The sequence below is a fragment of the Misgurnus anguillicaudatus genome, chromosome 20, assembly GCF_027580225.2.
Source record: "Misgurnus anguillicaudatus chromosome 20, ASM2758022v2, whole genome shotgun sequence".
Lineage (NCBI taxonomy): Eukaryota > Metazoa > Chordata > Actinopteri > Cypriniformes > Cobitidae > Misgurnus > Misgurnus anguillicaudatus.
The window spans coordinates 15,753,576-15,772,805 of record NC_073356.2 but is presented as its reverse complement, the minus strand read 5'-3'; the positions used below and the strand labels follow the sequence as shown (position 1 = coordinate 15,772,805).

At 38.2% G+C, this 19,230-nt stretch overlaps 1 protein-coding gene across 1 annotated transcript; it reads left to right on the top strand.

Moving 5' to 3' along the window:
• The first annotated feature begins 752 nt into the window (after positions 1-752).
• On the top strand, positions 753-13,650 carry ywhaz (tyrosine 3-monooxygenase/tryptophan 5-monooxygenase activation protein, zeta polypeptide). Its single transcript, XM_055220105.2, has 6 exons — positions 753-911; positions 2,505-2,807; positions 5,756-5,879; positions 10,852-11,015; positions 11,140-11,235; positions 12,671-13,650. Exons 2-6 carry the CDS (start codon positions 2,517-2,519, stop codon positions 12,728-12,730), a joined length of 735 nt encoding a protein of 244 aa, XP_055076080.1. The 5' UTR covers positions 753-911; positions 2,505-2,516; the 3' UTR covers positions 12,731-13,650.
• Positions 13,651-19,230: the final 5,580 nt, after the last annotated feature.

Sequence of the window (19,230 nt, the reverse complement as noted above, 5' to 3'; positions counted from 1 at the left end):
GTGCTACATTATGACAAATCCCATACAAGTGCTTCTTCAATACACAGGGTGTATCACCTTTGTAAAGTTATATGCATGTGTTGTCTACTAAAATAAATACTTTTAATGTTTGAATATGTGTTGATTTATTAAATGTTTATTGTTATAAAATGAATGATGGAAATGTTCAAAAACACCATAATTTTGGGTAAAGCACCCATTTAAAAATAAATTAATATCAGGGTTTCCTCATTTCCAATGAATTTCCCATCTTTCCAGTCATCCGTAATTACGCGGTTTAAAAATCATTACAATTATTACATTTAAACAAATACATTTATTAGTCTTCAATCAGAAGCTTTCTTTAACTGGCAGGCATGGGAAATTCATGGAAATCTTTACATTTTAATGAGTAAACCTGCATTACTTTTAAACCTAACAATGGTTGATATCTTTGTTAGATGTAAAAATAAACATACTTTTAGTTTTCTTTTGTTCAATTCAACAATTTATGCATCAAAGGGGTTAATAGAGATTTTGCAATCTCTTTTTCTTGCGATACCTCAGGATCAAGAGCGCTCCAGGTTATCCTTCCAGCCATAGCAGCGTACGCCACTCAAGAGCCAAGTTGCCATGGCAGCGGTTTACGTCACTGGTCCCTGCCTGCTCCAGGAGGGAAACCCCGTGGATCGTACTGGAACGCGTGGTTTGTTCCCATCACTGTCAATCAAACATATATTCGGCAAAGTTGTACCCGCCTTCCGAAACGCGCCGAAGCTTCATTTAACTACAGTCACGTGATATGGGTACTTCGAATCACACTTCGGAGCAGTGTTTCGAAACATCTACGCTTCGGGATCTCGACACAGCGTTGAAACGTCAGTTTCGCGTCGGCCATCCCTACCGGAGAGACAGCGCGAGCAATCTCACAGGTTAGCTTACTTTTGTTTCATCCACCTCTACTACTATTGTACTTATATCAGTTGAGTTTTTTATTCTGAACATGTTTGTTTAAATGTAACGTTAAGGCAGCTGTTTGTATTTTTCAAGTGAAGTTAATGGTTTGTAAAGCCACAGTGATGCTTTTAATCTTTCCGCTTTATAAATGACTCGTAAACGGCTAAGTTCAGCACGGACAACGTAGGAATATAAAATCGTTATTTATTTTTGTTAATAACGGACCGTTTATTAGCGTTATATTCCGTGTATAATATTTTCACAGTGCCTCAAAATGTTTTAAACAACGAAAGGATGCGTCGTTAGCCGTCCTCCGCCCAAAAATATATTAGTTCATCTGGTAACTTATTCGTGTGTTATGGGCTCAGAACGTGAGTGGAAAGCGATGATTTATCACATTCAGCCTTTAGTTATTGAATATCTGGCAAGCCAGTTCATGTCGGGCACATTAGGCAAGGAAGTAGGGCGTCTACCTCCGCTGTGCTATGGAGTTCCTGTCAGCTGAAGGTAGCGAGACCGTGTGCCATTATTAGTTTCCTGGTGTAAAATGAAATCTGTTTTGACCTACCTTTCATCAGCACATTTCATACACGTTCTTGTCTAAAAGATTTATTGATATTAATACCGTCCAAACAAGTCTTTGTTTTTAAACATACTGCATAGATAAAGGTAAGTACAGGTAAGAAGCCGTTAAAGCGCGAGCGCAGGGCGGGAACAACTTGCACGTATAAATACCCGGATGTTGCGTGATCAGACAGTAGAGTGTGGAGATGAGCTGCACAGAGCTTTCTTCTTCAAACCTTGTGTTGTATTGACTGGGCGTGGTCGGCCAAATAATGTCCCCATTTTTGGGCATTTCTCACTCATATTCTTGCATGTTGAATGATAAAAGATGTTTTTGTTCTTAGTGTTTGTAAAGTTTATTAAATACCGACCCTGCCAACTGCATGCCAACATCTAGCATGGTTGATATCATCTCTCATGTGTTGGCGAAAGCTCTTAAGAACTGACAACTTTGCTTTGATCAATGTTTATCAAATGTAAAGGCATATATTTAAGGGATGAGTATTTTATTTCCTCATTAAAAAGTTTTCAACAAGTTTTTATTGAATCACAACTCTTAAAATGATGAAAATGGGATCAAGACAGTAAAAGTGGACAAGACATTGTTGTAGTCTGTTTTACACCTTTAATGACAGCATTTTGAATTGGTTCTGGTTATCAAAAGTCAGTTTAATAATATAAATTAGCTGTTTACTAATGAGCATCTGTAAATGTTGTACAGCTATTCATATAAAGCTATTATTCATATTTATTTTAGAGTTATGGTCATACAGAATATACAGCTAGGGCTTTGATACTAATATAAAAATAAATAAATATAGCTTTAGGGGTATATTTGCTTATGTGTGATTGATCAGAGTATCCAGTTTGCTCATTTACCAGTCAGATTATGATGCCAGAAAAGCAAAACTAACTGATTATTATTATTATTATTAAGAACTGTTTTACATCTAGTTTGCTGACTTTATATAAATTCACATCTACAATTTTACATTTCCTCTTAGAACCAAGCAGCCATGGATAAGAGCCAACATGTGCAGAGGGCTAAACTGGCAGAGCAGGCCGAACGCTACGATGATATGGCCGCTTCCATGAAGAAGGTGACCGAGCTTGGAGAAGAGCTAAGTGATGAGGAGAGGAACCTGCTGTCTGTGGCCTACAAGAACGTGGTGGGTGCCCGTCGGTCTGCCTGGAGGGTCGTGTCCAGCATTGAGCAGAAGACGGAGGACACCGACAAACAGCACATGGCTGAAGAGTACCGGAAAAAGATCGAGACTGAGCTGAAGACCATCTGCAAAGATGTTCTGGTGAGTTTTGGGCCAAGGATCATAACCACTGTAGCACTTGACATTAAATAGCAGAAACTGCGATGGTTGGCAAATTATTCAATCTAGTATCTAGCAAAACCTGTTGGTTTTTAAACATACAGACTTTGAATTAAACATAGTTTTGGACATTTGGTTTTGTAGCACCTGCATTTAAAAGTCCAATTTTTTTGTGCTGTTTTGTAGTAGTGGTGGTATGCTGCTACTGAATAAACGTTTTTTAAAAAAGTCTGCAAAAAAGATTTGGTCCCTTAAACTCTTAAATGAATGTGATAAGAAAAAGTAAATATAATCGAAATATTTATGGATGCACCGATACAATTTTTGTGATGATATTGATATTCAGTTACCTGATGGCATATACCAATACCGAGAGATTGCGATAGGTTTGCTTTTAACTTATTTAAATTATTATGTATTAATGTCTAGAAGTGCTGAATGTACAACTACATCTCATTACCGTCATTGTCACACAATTTAAAATTATAAAACAGTATGAGTTCTGATACATTATTCTATCCATTTTGATTGCCAGGATGTAATCTGCCCTGATCATCGCCTGTTTACAATCTGACGATGTCTGATAGTGGGAAAAATAGCTTTTATTTGCCGATAACGATTATAGGCCAATATCCGTGCATCCCTTAAAAATAATACAAAAAAATAAATAATAGTGCCATTAACGATTAATCGTTTTTATTTACGTGGTCGATTCAAAATCGATTCTCAAAGGCCACTAATGTTTTTTTTTTTCATATTTATTTCCGCAAACATTGAACGTAAGATTAACGTTAATTTAATTAGTCTTCTCCACTAGACTGTTCTGATTTTTTTCAGCATACGTTTTTCATCTTGCACCAAAATTGTATTTAAAATGCATTTGGAAATTAGAGATGGGTTCATGTACCCAAGTGTACCTAAAATGAGAGTTTAATATACAGATTCGTGGCTCTTAATTTCTTTTTATTAATTACCCTTGTAAACTTATGTTCACTGTTCTTTTTTATAAATATAGTGTTTGTATTAAATGTATAGTCATTGAGTTGAATCGAGATTCGATTTGAGGATCAGAAATCGAACTGAGAATGGAATTGATTTTGATAGCTTGTGAATCAAAATCGAATTGAACTGGAAAATTGAAAATTGATACTGAGCCCTAGTGCCGCAGGGATGATGTCATTTTTCCTTAGACTTTGGGTTATTGCAAAAAATAACAAAAGTTTATGACATTTGCACGTTTTGTCTAACAAGATAATCTTCACATCTGAATAACATTTTGATTAATTTTCAAGTGTAAATATGGTTACTAGAAATATATTGACTTCAAAATATCATAACTGTTTCATCTTTTAAGTTTTCCACTGTAGGTTGATTATTTTCAACTTGTGCGCAAGACGCTTTTAAGACGAACGCCCAATTCTTGTCATTCACATCGGCTCGTACGAATTTGCGTCTGTTCGCGTTTTCGCATTAACTTTGTTTGCTTTTGGTGTATATGCAGCATTGTTGTTTTTTTTAAGGCTTTTCATACAATAAAGTAGCGGATTTGTAAATGCTTGTCCATAATGGCAGTGCGTAGGTCAAGAATACATTCAGAATACTGGAGAGATTTGTTAATATACAGTACTGTTATTTTTGACTAATTCAATATAACACCAAAATAGTAGTTGTTTCCGTGTTTTGTTCAGTGTATTGTTGGGTGGGGATGCTTTACCAGAAGTATCATTAATTTAATCTTTGAATCATTAAATGTGATATGGCTTATAACAGCAATCATTCAAATTCTTAGTATTCTTATTCCCAAAGTGCATCATATTATCTATGTTAGAAATAAATAGAGCCTTATTTTCTCTTGTTATGCCATTGTCCCAGAACTTCTGCCATTCAATGGCTGTAAGCCATTGGTTTTGCCCAAACTCACTCCCTGCTACCAGATAAGCTAAACAATGAGGTCTATTGTTTGATTAGTCACCCAATCAGCCCTTCTTCCGAAGTGGTCTTGGTTAGGTTTTTCCCTTCAGGCAACTGAAATTGAGACTTTGTCTGTGCAAGTGGATAAGTCTTTAATGAATCATTCTTCTCTCTGGGTATCGAGCTGTTTTGCTTGGATTGCTGTGTAAGGCATCTTAACACAGTGGCACATGGAATGTTATGCTTGACATGTATGACATTCCTCTCATTTTCAAGGTGATATTTAGACAAAAACTGATGTTTAATTTGTTCATGTGGTGGGTAATGAGTTAAAATGAGCTCCCACATAGTAGAGTGTACCTTTTAGGTGGCCAGACATTACTTGAGCTTTACTCCAAAAACAGGAAGAGTCCAATGGCCGATTCTAGTATTTAGTACATCTATACGAATGCATGGTTTTGACTGAAAGACATTCCTGTTGAATGTTCACACCCTGTGTTAACAGGCCACAAGGCCCTCTGCCAACAAAAGCTTTCCTTAGCTTCTGTTGCTTGTAACATGCATGTACACTTATATGTTCAGCCTATGCTTTCTTTTATTTGACTACATTTCCATCCTTCTGGGCTCCAAGCCCATGCATCATTCATTGTAGAAAAAAGCAGGCTTTGTACTCTTGTTTCTGTCAAAATACTTTTCCATCTATTCACTTGCTTTGCTCTTAGAAAAAGATACAGACACTGAAGCTTTGTTTCAAGCAGCTATAAAACTTGTAGATCTCAGATGAGTGTGAATTTTGTCCCATGGGACTGTTCTTATGGAAGGTCACTGTTGGATTGTTACTGATTTCCTGTGACTACCGATGTAACTTGTGGCTTCATCCTGATATGTTGTCATGTTTTTGCCTTTGATACATCTGTGTTCAGTTGAGGAGGATGTTTTGATGGCCCATCTTGAGTCACTCCAACAGTGATCTCTACAGCTGTGCATATGCTCACATGCAATATTTGTCTCACCCACAGCATCTGCTGGACAAGTTTCTGATCCGCACCAGTTCTCCGGCAGAGAGCCAGGTGTTTTACCTGAAGATGAAGGGAGATTATTACCGCTACCTGGCTGAGGTCGCCACAGGAGATGAGAAAACCTGTGAGTATCTGCAGAGCTACAAATCTCTGCAGTTAAAAATTTATTTAAGATTGTCTGTTGTCTATTTATATTTATTTGTTTGCCCAGGCACCCAAAAGTGACTTACAAGCTCTTGACGTTTTGCCTTAATTTGATGATATATCAAAAAGCTTTTGTCGGTTTTACCTTTGCAGATATAACAATGCTTTCATATTTATTAGTAAGCATAAGTCATTTTTTTTTCAGTCATTTTGGTACATGATGTCTTCTTGCAATCTGTGTGGCCACACCTCCATCACTTTCTCTCTCTTACACACACAGATTTTTGGGTTTGATAGGTGCCAGTGGAACCAGTCTTAACTTGTACATCCACACCCTTAATGTCTGATTATTGAGTGAATCTTTCACAAAGTATCTTATTTGAGGTTTATGTTTCAGAATTAAAGGCACATTTATGATACATAAGTCCATATTTGTAATAGTGTTACACATAACTGAATCTGATATTTGATACATACATAGAGAGCATTTTGACAGTTTTCTCTTGGTCAGAAATGATATTAGTTGGTATCTTATGCACATGTCATTCACACAAACTTGGTCACACAACTGAATTTAAGACTCTTTGAAATATTTGGGTTTTGTTTTTCTTTTGGGTGTCTGAAAGCAAACAAGTGTTGATTTACGAGATATATATATATTGAGGGTTCCCATGAGTCCTTGAAATCCTAAAAAGTTTGTGAATCTGGGGGGGAAAATCATTGGAAGTTTTTGAAAATATACATACATAGATACATGTCATTGAAAGTGCTTGAATCTATTTTATGGGAAAAAAATCCATATAATTCCCTGTGTAGTGTAGGATAATATCATACAAATTCTAGACTTTTTAAGCACACGTGCTAAACTGTTCGTTTAAATGCTTATATCTTCTGTATGCGAATGTTGATTCATACCAAAATCCTTTTTTGCATAGTTGTGTTTGACACATGAAACCGTCTCGAGTATGGCTCTCCCTTGCCATACTTCCTGCGTCCCTGTAACGCCATCTTTGGCAATATTTCAGATAGTGATATACTTCCTGGCTCCCGCGTCACCCTGTCTTTGTCGTTAAGCCTCACCATTGGTTGAATTTGATATACACATTCAGACGCAGCGCAAGTTCCATCGAACTGTAACGATGTATCTTAAAAGGTAATACGATGTAACTTTGCTCTCACTTAAAATGTGTCCCCACGTTTAGTCCTTGAATTTGGACCTGGAAAGTCCTTGAAAGGTCCTTGAATTTGAAGTTAACAATATTCGATTATTTAAAATGATATCTACAGATACCAATAGTTTTGCTTTTTACTCTTTGTTTCAAACGATTATGTTGTGAAATCCTACAAGTGGAGTGCATACAACTACAACTGTTGTCATTGTCACCCAATACAAAATAATTACACCACACCTCTTTTGATTGCCAATATATCCACTTGTTTTCCGGGTCCAAGCCTCCAGTCATTTTAGGATGGAGGATACAGCTGTTTATAAGCACTATTTATTCATATCACACATTCACTTTATAAACGTGCAGTGTACACAGCAGTCTCCAGGCTCATATAAAACACAGATAGCAATATATTAATAATTCATAAAAAAATGTCCATGAGTCCGTGTCTGGTCATCTCGGATTTTGTTTTGTTGTTAAATTAGGATCTGGGCTTTTGGTAGTTTTACATTATGGTTCGAGTGTAGATTAGCATTATTTTTTATTATTGTACCCGGAAGCGATGCATGATGTCAGATTTAACAAATAGATAATCTGCCCTGCCATTGGCTGGTTTAAAAAAATCGTCCAATAGTGGGGAAAAAATTGCTTTTATGTGCCAATACTGCTTGTAGGCCGATACTTCGGGGCATCTCTGCTTAATGTCAAATTTGTATAGAAAATAAAAAATTCTCCTTTTATTAAAATCGCAATGAAACGAAATGGAAAAACTGTAATTTGTTTTGGAATATTGTGGTTTAAAAGGCTTCCTTTACAAACTGACTCACAGTGACTGACTCAAACATGATAAACTGTTACTAGGGTGGAGATGTGCAGTTTTAAAGCCTTTTAGTTTGTTCCGTTTAAAGTGTATGGGCTGATGTTTGATTTTCTCCGTAATCTCTTACATTAGGGAATTCTCTATGACTAAAATGGGTTATGCAGGTTTTTGTGGTGTACGCTGTGCTGTTTAGTTGTTCACTCAAGTGCTCTGACACTATTCTGTATGCTCCAAACTTGTGAAGTTTGTTACCTCACATTGCAATGGCTTGTGCAGGCCAAAATTTTACTTAGCCCTTTCCCAAAAAAATTCAGTGGAGGAAATATTTGTGTGATGTGCAAGTGTGTCAAATCAATCAATGCTGTCTTAGAAAGTTGTTGCCTATGTTAAGGTACATTCACATTATAAGCGACTAGCAGTAGCAGAGCGACGCAATCTCTTTGATGTCAATGGAAGCTTGGCCACACGAGCGACAATTACGTTGAATGTTGCGCGACTGGACACGCCCAAAGTTGAGAAGTTTAATTTTGAGCGACATTCGGGAGCGACTACCAATGAGAACGAAGCAGGGGAGTTCACGTCATCCATCTCTCGTCAGTTACTGGAGTGGACGTTGCTCATTTATTTATGACAACTAGATATAGAAATGCCTCTTTTGAAAAAGACGAGCAACACACAGCGACAAAGTTGCTAGTAATGGGAATGTACCTTGAGACAGATAACACATGTTTGGTGGTACAGACCCGCTTGATTGTTTTAAACTCAAAGCGTTAATCAATTAACCCTTCCTAATGATGTTAGATGTCACGCTTTATATAATGGCCACAGATTCATACATTTTATTAATTATATGTCTTGAAATGAAGTCGGGAGTTGGAGGTTTATATCTGAAGGCCTTGTGTCCTAGTTCATAAAGCTCTTGAGACGCAAGCTGCTTGCAGATTAATTTAAGGACATCCAGTGTTACTGTTATATCATTTCATGCCTCCTGTGTCTCAAGTAGCCCATATATGTATTCTGCGTGTCATTTCCTCTATGTGCTGTCAAATTTTAATGTTGCATCTTGTTGGTGCACTGAACTGTACTGCTCTTTTAGTTAAAGTACAATTTATTATAATAAAATATTGTAATACAAATGCAGTCATACACCATATAACCAAGCTTAGTTAGGCTAAATAATATTTATTACCTTAAATTAGCATTTGTTCAGAACAAAGTACACATGAATTCAGAAATGATAACCTGTGCTTTGATTCAGCGAGTTGATTCACTGAGAGTGACTCCTGCGATCATTCAACTGATTCATTTAAGCTAGCCAATCAACACAAGTTGTACAAGTTGTGTTGATTCAATTACAGATTGTTTTATAATGCTTCGTCTTTCTATGGTCCGGCATATACTTCAAAATAAACTTCAGGCTATCTCTTGTACTGTATTTTCTTACATTTTTCCTCCACATGTGGTCTTCACCTCAGGTGTGTGCGCAAAAATAAGAAGTCGCACTTTCCAATAGATGCACAATGCTATTAGGGTTTCTTCTGCTTCCTGCTGGGTTTGATGAATTTTTAAGAGCCTGGTGTGTTACTATGGTAGCACAGGAACGAATGATCTAAGAGATGTGACTGAAGCTGCCATCTGTGGTGGAGACGAATTTGGGAATTGCTGCAGATCCTAGTTATGTTTGTGCAGTGTTATGGTTAAGCTTTTGGTTCTTTATAGATCTGTAGAGAACAGGAGCATGTTGCTTATATCTTATTGTGGTTTAGCAGCGCTGACCTACTACTGCCAGCGTGATGGCTGCCTCATCATCGCCATGGCAACAGCATCTGGCACCCGCCCGTTGTCCAGCTGGGTGTCGGCAGTAGGCCGAACCTCCTGCGGGTAGGTTGTACACTGCCTTGGCCGCTGTTCAGTGGTCTCCAAAAGCAAAGGGGCCTGTGCTTATCTGCAGTGCTGCTTGTCATTTAAAGATTTGTGCATTTTTCTCTGAACACCAATTAATAAACAAACCAGACTTTTAACACATCACCGTACAACATACAAACAGCCTTGCATTTTGCTGAGCCAGGTCCTTTAAGAAAAATTTCTGCTTTGAAATACAGCTTTTTCTGTTAGTCACATCATTTTCAGTATGATTCATCGCTGTGTCCGAAACGGCCTACTTCCATACTATATAGTAGGCGAGGCGAGTAGTACTGTATGTCCGAATTTATAGTATTCAAAAACCAGTAGGCGAAAAGTACCCTGATGACCTACTACTTCCGGCAAGATCCTGAAGTGTCCAATCGATGGACACGTTACTATCCCGTGGCCGTGAGTCCCTGGGAGAGGAGTTGGCCATTGAAGAAGGAGAGGAGTTGTTTTTTTTAAACAAATTTCCGAAAGCAATAACCCCACTCTATTCAAATGCAAATACATATTTTAAACAGCTGTCCCTAGTGGTTAAATTGGGCTTGTTTAACACCATTCTAGTTAATGACGATGTATGTCACGTAATGTATCAACATGGCGGTGTACGTCAGAATTCATTCATACTATCTATATTTAAACTATATAGTACGATGAGTAGGTACTTCATCTAATTCAGTACCACTGTGCACTGTTAGTCACATTATGGGCTTTCACACCACCGGAACAGGACTATTTAGCCATATACCTGTTTTTTTTCTTGTTCGGACTGCCAGAACTGGGTGCGATGTTAGTCCAGGAACACATTTGGGCGGGTTGGCCATCAGTACAAATGTTATGTCACTGAGTACGTCATTTCAGAGTCCCGACTGGTGGTGCGAATGCAACCAGGAAAATAGTAAGCGTCTCGGTACACATTCCTGTAAATAACCCCAACCTGAACTAATCGGCATTTGGATAAAAGCATCTGCCAGATGCATAACTATGTCATAGACATCCCTAACCCTTGTTATGAGCAAAAATGGTAATGTTTACCTTGTGTGTCTTGCATACAGCCATCATCCAGAAGTCTCAGGAAGGCTACCAGGCTGCCTTTGACATCAGTAAAGATAATATGCAGCCTACTCATCCCATCCGCCTAGGCCTGGCTCTCAACTTTTCTGTCTTCTACTACGAGATCCAAAACTCACCCGAGCAGGCCTGTGAACTGGCCAAGAAGGTTAGAATACACACACATGCTCATTCATGCAGATGTGAATAAATCTGCATGAATGAGTTTGCATCGGCTTGAGTTGTTTTTTGTTTTTTTTTACCTTTTTTACTAATATTTATCCCTATTATAGGCTTTTGATGATGCCATTGCTGAGCTGGACCAGTTAACCGAAGACTCGTACAAAGACAGCACACTGATCATGCAGCTACTTCGAGACAATCTGACAGTGAGTTCTTCATGCTTTCCTTAAAAGATTGTGTGAATTAATTCATAGCATTGTGAACAAATATATCACCCTTTTCACACCTAGTTCGTTTGAGCCCTCCAAATGCTCTCGGAGCAGTTCAGGGTGTATATGTTAACAAACCAATACCCCATTCACACAGACCTTTGGTCCCAGAAAATACCCATAAAATTGCCAGATAAGCTTCTGTGTGAACGGGAACATGTCCCGTATATCTTCTGGCATCGTTGCCGGAAAGAGGACCTAGTAAGATACACGGAAAACCCTCTGTGTGAACAAGAAGCCGAAACAATGCCGTAATGGGCGTGTTGTAGTGAGGACGCGCACGTCATTACAACAAAAGTTATGGTTCAGCTCCTTAAAACGAGGGAAAACATGCATATAAACATTCACCACGAGAAATGTTGCAAACTATATTGACGCAGTTATCAGGAAATTATAAATGAGACAGATAAACAATGACGCACGTGCCGTTGTGTGGAGGCGCGTGTCATGGCAACATGAAGTTGGTTCAACTCTTTAAAATTAGGGATTTACAACATTCACGACGAGAAATGTCAGCAAACTGGACTGAAGCAGATATCAGGTAAGTTAGCTTGTCATTTACTGTGTTGAAACGGAGATCATTCAGCAGCATAAAAGAATATCGCGTCACGTGCTCATTTGAGCTATAATAAAAGAAAATACCCGCGCGTCATCCCAACAAGATATATCGTCCAGCTCCTCAAAATGCGGGTTTTAAATGCATATAAACAATCACGATGAGAATTGTCTGAAAACTGGATTAAAGCAGAGATCAGGGAGCTCGTCAAATATCCACTCTGAAGCTGAGATCCTTCACCAGAATTAGAACGACACGTCACGCGCTCCTTTATAATCTTATCATAAACAAAAATGCATGCGAGTGGTTCTTGGAGAGAGAAATAATATTATATAATATGCAAACTTCAGACGCTGCGTAGAAGAGAGGGCGGGACTTTAAATGGGTCACGTGTCTTTCCGAGACCTTGCAGATGCCGGAAAATCATTGGCAGTGTGAATGAACAAAAAAATCAAACAATCCCAGAAAAATCCAGGATGCATTTTCCGTGTATTTTCCAGAATGTCTGTTTGTGTTCACACAGAAGCCAATTTTAAGATTTTCTGGGACTAACGTGCTGTTTGGATGGGGTTATAATGTGAAATTGTGCAGTAAAGACTAAAATACTAGCAGTTTGTGTAAACGTGGTCAGGTATAGAGATGTTATCACAATTCTTGCCTATTACTTCACAAAGGAAGTTACATTTTAATATTTAAAAAAGATCTGACATGCACACGAAATATGATGCAAACAAAAATACTGGAAATTTAATTGCGATAATATATTAACCAGGGATATATTGTGTACCTAGTTAAAATGTCTCCTATGCTTTTCAGCTGTGGACCTCTGACAATCAAGCCGACGGCGATGAGACAGAGGAGGCACAGAATAACTAAAGCCAACTCGACTATGAAACTTTTCAGTCAGCACAGCGAGAAACTATGCTGACGCTTCTACAGTTCCAGCTTCATGCTCACCAGCCCGTCATTTATGTGTTTTTTTGGATATGCGAGTGTGAAGGAAAGACTGTTTGATGGCTGTGTATGTGTGTGTTTGTTTGGGGGGAGGGGGGCAAACAACAGCTGTTTGTCTACAATAGTTTGTTAATTCGGTGGAGTGGAGACGACGTTGTTTGTTGGTTTTATGTGTGCCCGTGCATATGGCCGTTGGGGTGCTTTAGCACCCCATATGCAAGTCACCATTAAGCCAACAACGTCATTTGAACTTTGATTGCATACGAGTGAGAGAGAGCGAGAATGAAACCTTTTCTGAGAGTTTGCTAGGGGAGCATTTAGTGATTGGGTTTCTTGTGGCTTTGACTGAATTCTTTATTTTCCTAAATAATCATGGGAAATCAACCAAAAGTATGATTGACGCATTTGGATCGTGGAAGATATTCCACTTGTCTAACTGTCAAATGTTCGATTTCTCATTGGTGATACCGTACACTCTCCTATTGTCAACCACAGACCTAAGATTTAAAAAGACTTGACACATGGCTTATACTGTAACTTTGATATACACGTCTTGCAACGAAAACAGTAAGTCGTGCTTTTCGTGTGCTTATCTGATTAATACTGTTTTCTATTAGGATTTTTTTGTTTTGTACTACTTAGTTTGGTTTTAGTTTGTTTTGTTTACTCTTTTGATACTTGCCTAAAATGCATGTGGCTTTAGTTAATCAGGGTGACTGGAATAGAAACTGTCTATTGGAATTTTCATACAGAACACTCAGCATTATTGTTATTTGTTACAAAGTGTGGGCAAAGGGGTTTGGATTTCATGTTAGTGGAATTAAAAAAGATGAGAAAACCTACATGATCTCTTGTTTTTTTTTTTTCTTAAGTTTCTATACGTTTTTGAATGCTAGTGGTTTGAATCCAGAAAGAGCTTACTTCTGGAATTCATTTTGTTGGTTAGGGTTGGAAAAATGGGGTCAGTTTGGGTGACCCAAATTAAGGTTAGAAAGAATATGTAGGAAAGGAAAAATTATGTACTTGCCCCCAAGGGAATCATTCCAAACCTGTATAATTTTATTTCGTGCTTGGACCACAAAAGTCCACAGTAAGCAAAATGTGTCTCTACTCTAAAAGAGGACAAGGCTGTCAAACACCTAACTAAAAAATTTTAGACCGGTAGCCCACTTCACACATGCAATCCATCAAATTGCACCAAACCAGAATGTCAAATTTAATTTGAATAGGTAGCCATGTCTAATGCCTGATCAAAAGTCTTTATTAATCATTTTGGAGCTCTGGTAGCCTGATGTGCAGGTTGTGAATACGTAAAGCACAGGTGGTAGGCTGATGTGGTTAATTGGTTACCTAGTAAAATCTGGAGAATCGTGCCAAAAACTGACCAAAAATATGACTTTTGAGACTGGCCTCTCTTATCCTTCAGAGTTCAAACTAATAGTCTTTAAAAAAAATGAGGACAGGACCAAGCATAGGAATGCCAATTTTTGACAAAGAAGCTACTGAAGTTAAAAGTGATATGACCCATCTAAACATACAAGTGTGAATGTAGTTAATGCAAATGAAATATTTAATGCTTGCAAAGATGCATATGGGTGATTTTTACGAAATCCAGACTTAGAAGCCCCAATTTTTTTTGCACATATAAGATTAAGGTCTGAACTTACTATAACCATTACTTTTAGATGATTTAAAAAATATTTCCTTTAAAATTATTTAAATTGTTTAGATTTTAAAAATGATCATTACCGCAACATGATATTACATTAAATATATGCATTTACAAACTCATGTTTCGGTAATGAGAACTAAAAAGTTGTCTAGGTACTATGACAAACAAATTTTCAACTTTTATCTGGAGAGAAAAAATAAGAACTGCTTATCTGGTAGCCATCTTGAGTCTCACAGTCAATTATGTCCCTTCCAACAATTTTTTTTGCACAAATAAGATTAAGGTCTGAACTTACTATAATCATTATTTTTAGAGGATTTAAAAAATATTTCCTATAAAATTGTTTACATTTTTTAGATTATCATAATAAAAAATGATCATTACCGCAACATAACATTAATTATATGCATTTACAAACTCATGTTTCGGTAATGAAAATTGTCTAGGTTCTATGACAAACAAAATTTCAACTTTTATCTGGAGAGAAAAAATAAGAACTGCTTACCTGGTAGCCATCTTGAGTGTCACAGTCAATTATGTCCCAACAATTTATTTTTTAAATGTTAGATCATTGAGGGCTTAAACAATGATTGAAAATTGTTGCGGAGGATGAGAAAATTTTTCTTGGACACATTTATATTACTTGTTATTGTCTCTACATTTACCAATGATCACCAAATACCACATGTTTCTTTACTGTAATGTTTATAGTATAACATGCACTGAAGCTTTTTATTTTTTTTTAGATTTTTTTAATTATAAATATTTCCATGTCAAAGAACCCAAAACCAGTCATGGACACGTTGCGGTAATGAAACTTTACCCATTGAATGTGGAAAAAGCAACAAAATTGGTTTTTATGATGTCATTTGAAATCATGTACAAAATAGTACTTGAAGAGATGTTTGTAACTGTATGCTTCTTATTTTGATACTCTTACTTTTCATTTACTTTTTTTTATCAAAATGTTTCATGACACCTCATAAGTCAAATTTCGCGAGAATTACCAATATCAGTTTGTTCTTCAAATACAATCATATGAACCTTTAATTTTTTTTCAAGAAATATTCTGGTTTACACTTTTTATTTAATGGGAGATAGAAAGACCGAAATCCCATCTGAGGGTGAACTATGCTTTAATTTTATTCAGGACATGGCTTTAATAGAAAACCTCCACTTTGACTTGAAGTGGTGATGGTGGTCAAGCGGTTGTTTTCTAAGACCTGTTTAACATGCGAAGCAGGAAATGGGTTATTTAATCTCAGTGGAAGCTTCAGTCATTTGGGTTTGCAAAGGCCTTTGAGCCCTGCACCAGATTCCGAGGAGTGGACCAAGGACGGGTGACTTTCATAACAGGTGAATTATAACAAATGTCCTTATCTCCCCAGTAAAATTTCCCATTTTACAATCTTGATGTGATTTGTTTGTTTATTGCATGATGTTTACATGTATTTTTTACAAGTATGCAGATTTAAAACCACAACTAGGCATTTCTAACAATTAAATATATAAATAAATGCTCGATAAGTGTAATATGAACATATTTTGTAAGCATATACAGATACAGTAAAGTTTTTTACATTACAGAAATAATCTCTTTTTGTTGTTAAATATAAATCAAATGGTACTATTAAAAGAATTTGAACCTCCTATATTCCTATATGTCTGAAAAGCTTCTTGGAAATGCAGTTTGGGTGTGTCAATGAAGAGCCTCGGGCTATGGCTGTGGGATGGGCCCATGTTGCTATGGAGACAGCTGGACTGCATGAAACAACAGCGGAACTTCTGTGGAGAGGGGATGAGTAATCCACACAAACAATTTAGGGATACAGAAACTTCTCTGAGTAATGAAAAATCACACAGGCATATGAGACGGATGTGGGTTATTCAGTTCGTCCAGCATTTCAGAGGCAAATCTTAATATGGGCATCCTTAGTACAATTAAAATCGGAAATTTGTGTTTCAGCAAACTGCTTGTGATATTTAATGTACACATACAAATCCAGTGATTTAGTTGGGTCAACATGAAAGAATATAGTGGATTTTTATTAAACATAGGAGTATAAATAAAGCCTAATGTACTTACAGTATAAAATAAATAGACAACACAACATTAAGCATGTTAGCAAGTCACTGATGTAAATGATTACAAACAATAGTTGTGCCCTATAAAAATTACATTATTGATGTACTGAGATCCTGCACATCGATGTCTATAAATCCCTTGAATGTCTTTGTAGTATATAGCACTTTTCACAATGCACATTTTTGAAGAGGGTTTACAGAAAAAATATGAAGTACTAATATATAAACTTCACTGAGGTTGTGAGTTTTAAAAGATCTGGAAAGGTCAATTTCATTGCATGTGTTAGAGCAGAACTGGAGTTGCCTAGACATGCTGAGTACTAGTTTTTGCCCTGATCCAGACCGATATAACACCCTCTAAAGCCCAAGTCCAGACCGACAAAAGACCCTCTATAGCCCAGATCTAGACCTACACAAGACCTTTTAAAGCCCAGATCCAGAATGCCACAAGACCCTCTAAAGCCAAGATCCAGACCAATACAAGACCCTCTATAGCCCAGATCAGATCAACAAAAGACCCTCTATGGCCCAAATCTAGACCAACACAAGATCATATAAAGCCCAGTTTCAGACCGTCACAAGACCCTCTTAAGCCCAGATCCAGACCTACACAAGACCATCTAAAGCCCAGATCCAGACCGACACAAGACCCTGTAAAACCAAGATCCAGACAATGTAAAGCCCACATCCAGACCAATACAAGACCCTCTATAGCCTAGATCCAGAATGACACAAGACCCTGTAATGCCAAGATCCAGACCTATACAAGACCCTCTATAGCCCAAATCTAGACCAACACAAGATCATTTAAAGCTCAGTTTCAGACCGACAGAAGACCCCCTAAAGCCCAGATCCAGACCTACACAAGACCATCTAAAGCCCAGATCCAGACCGACACAAGACCCTGTAAAACCAAGATGCAGACAATGTAAAGCCCACATCCAGACCAATACAAGACCCTCTATAGCCCAGATCCAGAATGCCACAAGACCCTGTAATCCCAAGATCCAGACCAATATAAGACCCTCTATAGGCCAAATCTAGACCAACACAAGATCATTTAAAGCACAGATCCAGACCTACACAAGACCATCTAAACCCAGATACAGACCGACACAAGGCCCTTTAAAGCCAAGATCAAGACACTGTAAACCCCATATCCAGACCAATACAAGACCCACTATAGCACAGATCCAGATCAACACAAGACCCTCTAAAACCCAGATCCAGACCTCCACAAGACCATCTAAAGCCCAGATCCAGTCCGACACAAGACCCTGTAAAGCCAAGTTCCAGACACTGTAAAGCCCAGATCCAGACCAATACAAGACCCTCTATAGCCCAGATCCAGATCAACACAAGACCCTCTAAAACCCAAATCCAGACCGACACAAGACCATCTTATCCCAGATACAGACTGACATAAGACCCTTTAAAGCCAAGATCCAGACACTGTAAAGCCCATATCCAGACCAATACAAGACCCTCTATAGCCCAGATCCAGATCAACAAATGACCATCTAAACCCAGATACAGACTGACACAAGGCCCTTTAAAGCCAAGATCAAGACACTGTAAAGCCCATATCCAGACCAATACAAGACCCACTATAGCCCAGATCCAGATCAACACAAGACCCTCTAAAACCCAGATCCAGACCTCCACAAGACCATCTAAAGCCCAGATCCAGTCCGACACAAGACCCTGTAAAGCCAAGTTCCAGACACTGTAAAGCCCATTTCCAGACCAATACAAGACCCTCTATAGCCCAGATCCAGATCAACAAATGACCCTCTAAAACCCAAATCCAGACCAACAGAAGACCATCTAAACCCAGATACAGACCGACACAAGACCCTCTAAAACCCAGATCCAGACCTACACAAGACCATCTAAACCCAGATACAGACCGACACAAGACCCTGTAAAGCCAAGATCCAGACACTGTAAAGCCCATATCCAGACCAATACAAGACCCTCTATAGCCCAGATCCAGATCAACAAATGACCCTCTAAAACCCAGATCCAGACCTACACAAGACCATCTAAAGCCCAGATCCAGTCCGACACAAGACCATCTAAACCCAGATACAGACCGACACAAGGCCCTTTAAAGCCAAGATCAAGACACTGTAAAGCCCATATCCAGACCAATACAAGACCCACTATAGCCCAGATCCAGATCAACACAAGACCCTCTAAAACCCAGATACAGACCTATACAAGACCATCTAAAGCCCAGATCCAGTCCGACACAAGACCCTCTAAAACCCAGATCCAGACCTACACAAGACCATCTAAAGCCCAGATCCAGACCGACACAAGACCCTGTAAAGCCAAGTTGCAGACACTGTAAAGCCCAGATCCAGACCAATACAAGACCCTCTATAGCCCAGATCCAGATCAACAAATGACCCTCTAAAACTCAAATCCAGACTGACACAAGACCATCTAAACCCAGATACAGACCGACACAAGGCCCTTTAAAGCCAAGATCAAGACACTGTAAACCCCATATCCAGACCAATACAATACCCACTATAGCCCAGATCCAGATCAACACAAGACCCTCTAAAACACAAATCCAGACCAACACAAGACCATCTAAACCCAGATACAGACCGACACAAGACCCTGTAAAGCCAAGATCCAGACACTGTAAAGC